This window comes from Myodes glareolus, chromosome 7 (assembly GCF_982192425.1).
Source record: "Myodes glareolus chromosome 7, mMyoGla1.1, whole genome shotgun sequence".
NCBI classification, from domain to species: Eukaryota; Metazoa; Chordata; class Mammalia; order Rodentia; family Cricetidae; genus Myodes; species Myodes glareolus.
This window is the reverse complement of record NC_142032.1, coordinates 61,253,415-61,256,908: the sequence shown is the minus strand read 5'-3', so window position 1 is coordinate 61,256,908 and position 3,494 is coordinate 61,253,415. Positions and strand designations below refer to the sequence as shown.

At 59.3% G+C, this 3,494-nt stretch overlaps 1 protein-coding gene across 2 annotated transcripts; it reads right to left on the bottom strand.

Annotated features, from left to right (window-relative positions):
* Window positions 1-1,062: 1,062 nt before the first annotated feature.
* Window positions 1,063-3,494, bottom strand: Ascl2 (achaete-scute family bHLH transcription factor 2). Of its 2 annotated transcripts, none has more exons than XM_087908266.1 (3): window positions 3,382-3,494; window positions 2,140-2,934; window positions 1,063-1,583 (listed from the first exon to the last, which is right to left on the bottom strand). In XM_087908266.1, exon 2 carries the CDS (start codon window positions 2,737-2,739, stop codon window positions 2,158-2,160), a length of 582 nt encoding a protein of 193 aa, XP_087764392.1. In that variant the 5' UTR covers window positions 2,740-2,934; window positions 3,382-3,494; the 3' UTR covers window positions 1,063-1,583; window positions 2,140-2,157. The 2 variants fall into 2 exon arrangements, with proteins under 2 accessions (XP_087764392.1, XP_087764393.1); XM_087908267.1 differs by having other exon boundaries at window positions 3,334-3,463.

Here is a 3,494-nt window from a genome sequence, read left to right as displayed (position 1 = left end):
TGGGCTCCTGAGAAAAGGATGACTCTCCCACAGTGGCCATGACATGTCTCATGTTGTCCACCAAGACAGGGCCACTCAGTCCTGCGGCCCCAAGCTGTAGCTGGGCTGCCCCCAACTGAGCCTGATCCCCATCACAGCAGCTGACAAACTTTGACCCTAGCTCTAAGGTTCTGGGTCCTATGGGGCAGAAGGGACCCTGTCGTTATACTGAGACAGATGAACTCCTTGTATACAGCCTTCTGTACCACAGGTACATGGAAGACATCTGCTCCGTGGCACAGCCCTTCCTGCTTCTCACAGCTCCAACGGTTTTGCTCCAAACCACTCCCTCCTGAAGGGGTGCTTGAAGAACCCTAAAACCACCTGGGGATCCCCTCTGCCCCTCCCAAACCACTGCAATAAAAGGGAGCTTTGGACACTCGGAGACTTCAAAGCTGCAGAGGTTCAGGGTCAAAGGTGGAGCTGGGTAATATCTCAGCAATCACAGCCTGGTTCCCTGGGCTAAGGAACGTGGGTGGGGATTCTTTGGGAAGCTTCCAGATCTTCCTTGAGGGATCTATCCACTAGTTCTAGTAGCCAGCACAGGGGCCCAGCACATGCTGGCTGCAAGCTCAAGGACATGTTTTCCATCCCCTCCTCTAAAACCTGGAAGGTTTAAATTCAGCACAATTTGCAAGTTAGGCAATTTGCCAAGGGCCACCCAGCAGGGTAAGGAAGAAAGAGACCTGGGCCTAGAGATGCCCACAGTTCAGAGATGGGAAGTAAATGGTTCACAAACATCAAACTTCCCTCAGTCTAGCACCCTGCACTTGCCCCTCTCACACAGACCCTTCCTAGGGGCAAGCAGCTCTGCAGGGCAGACACTGGCTCACAGACAACCTGCACAAAAGCCCTTGTCCTCCAAGGTGTCTGAACTGCTTTGCCATCTGTGGAGAGATGCCTAGAGTTGGCACTCACACTCATGCATCAGCTCATGCAATGTGGGGCTCAAGAGAAATCTCAGACACTTCCACCCAGGCCTAGCCCTCACCTAGGAAACAGGGACGAGACGGTAGAAGGCACTGCAAACACCAACAAAAAACAACTTTATAGAATAGTACACTTTACAAGAGCGGGTACACTTTCCCACGCTGGCCAAACATCAGCGCCAGGCTGGGCTTCAGAAGAGGAAAAGTGCAGTCAGGCATCTTGCCCTCCGGACCTGACTGGTCCAAACTTTGGCCAGGTTGGAAAGTTCTAGACAGTGGGGGTGAGGGGTAGAGTCAATCTTTATTGTGCTCCAAGCCTAAGGGTCCTTTGTACAAAAATAAGTCTTCATATTTTCGGTAGAGTCCCTCCAGCAGTTCAAGTTAATTTGTAAAAAATAGATTGTCATTGTAAAATCCTCTCTCCTGAGAAATCGCCAAGTCCTAGTGCTACACAGACTGGGAGATGGAAGGTGTCATTCCGAGGGGTGGAGGCCGAGCAGAGGTCAGCTCTTGGCTTTTGGTCAAGCTGCACTATACAGCATGGGCAAGGCATCGCGCCAGGCTTCGTGGGCAAGTAATGCGGATCTGTCCACCAGGAGACAATCAGAGATGCGGCTGTGAATGGGACAGAACGCGTTAATGTGTGTGGACACCGCCCCACCTCCCAAGGCGCAGCAGGTAGTTTCGTTTGCTTGGTTAGTTTTGGAGTCTCAGTGGGTGCCTCGATCCGCTCGGAGGCGCCGACGGGGGCGGGGCGCACGCTCAGAGACGGCCCGCGGTGACTCAGGGGCCCGCTCCCGCCGACTCATTCAGCACCCCGGCCCAGGACGCGATTTGCAATGCAAACTCACCCCGCCTCCAGCACTCGACTCGGCCGGGCTCCGCCAGTACTGGGACCTCGCCGGCCCGGCCCTGAGGCCGCTCCCCTCCTCTATCCTCCCCCTCCCCCAGCCGCAGCAGAGCCCAGAGAGGAAGTTTTGCAATCCCGGACAAACAAACGCTGGTCTTGCTCAGGCTTGAAAAAGGTTGAGGAAAAATGAAGCCTGCGCGAAATCGAAGTGATCGCCCCAGCCGATCACTGGCTGCACTAGGTCCCCGTGGCGCAAAGTGCCAGGCCCGCCCACCACGTGTCTCCTTTACTGCCTTTCCTCCCCGGGGCCCTGGAATTTACCTTTGAGGGGTTGGGTGCTCAGTAGCCCCCTAACCAGCTGGAAAAGTCAAGCAGCTCGCGCTCCACGGGACTCAGTTCTCCCTCGCAGCCACTGTCCTCCGACGAGTAGGCGGAGCGCGGGGAGCCAGGCTCCGAGCTGCCCCGGCGGTCGGGGGATGAAGACGCGCAGGACAGCGACGCACTGGCAGGGGAGGCAGAAGGAGGCGCGCGAGCGGCCGAGGGTCGAGTGGCCGGTGTTAACAGCCCTCCCGCAAGCGCGGCGCGCACCGCGTCGTGCTCTGCAAGCAGCCGCTGCAGCGCACGAATGTATTCTACGGCTGAGCGCAGCGTCTCCACCTTACTCAGCTTCTTGCTGGCGCCGCCGTGCGGCACGTGCTGCCGCAGCGCCTGGAAGCCCAAGTTTACCAGCTTCACGCGGTTGCGTTCGCGCTCGTTGCGGCGTGCCACGGCCGCCGAGCCGCCCCCAGCCTCGGTTGCGCCAGATCGCCGCCGGCGGCTGCAGCGCAGCAGTTCCGGGGATGAGGGTCTCCGCCGAGCAGCGCAGGTTCCAGCGACTCCAGGCGAGGCGGGCATGAGTCGGGGCAGCGCGCAGCCGTCCATCAAGCTCGCATCCAGCCCTCGGGCGCCTGCTAGGAGTTTCGGAGCGCTACAGAAAAAGTGCCCGCGAGGAACCGGGTGCGGTGGGAAGCAAACGGTCTCACCTCCGCTGGTCTCAGGCAGGGAACTGCTGCAGGATTTCCTGGGGGCACGCGTCGCTGGCCTTCTGGAGTCCTGGGACCCCGTGTCGTACAAGGGCTGAAAGTAGGGAAGCGTGGTACGCTCGTGTCCCGCGCGTGCGGTCAGACCTCCCCTGGTCTCCTTGTGCACGGCTCAGGCGGCTCCTTTTAAAATGTATAGATAACCCTCCTCCGCGGGCCGCCGCCTCCTTTCTCACGCCCTCCTTCTTTCGCCTCGCCCTCCCGCCACGCTTCACCCTCCCCCTGGCGTACACATTCTGCAAAGCTGACACCGCGCGACCCCACCCCCACCCCTCCGGGGTGCAGTTCGCAGGCTCCTGCGCCCCCACGCTCTGGGCAGGTGCTTAGTGCATCCACGACAAGTACTAGAGTGCAGATCCCGGACTGCGCTTCTAAAGTCCCACGCCTCCTGGGCCTGTCAGAGGGTCGAGTGTACTCTACAAGCACCCCTACCCACCCTAGTACTCAGCACTCAAGCCCCAATAGCTGCCAGGTCTCTGCACACCTAGAGCGCGCGACCAGGTGACGAACCCGACGAGGCTTTGCAGTAGTCAAGAAGTAAGTGAGCGCGAACCCCCACATACACCTCCACCCCCGGCACACGCGCCACGAGCCCGC

Coding starts and splice junctions, on each gene's coding strand:
- Ascl2 (XM_087908266.1), bottom strand. CDS start 2,739: ATGGACGGCTGCGCGCTGCCCCGACTCATGCCCGCCTCGCCTGGAGTC.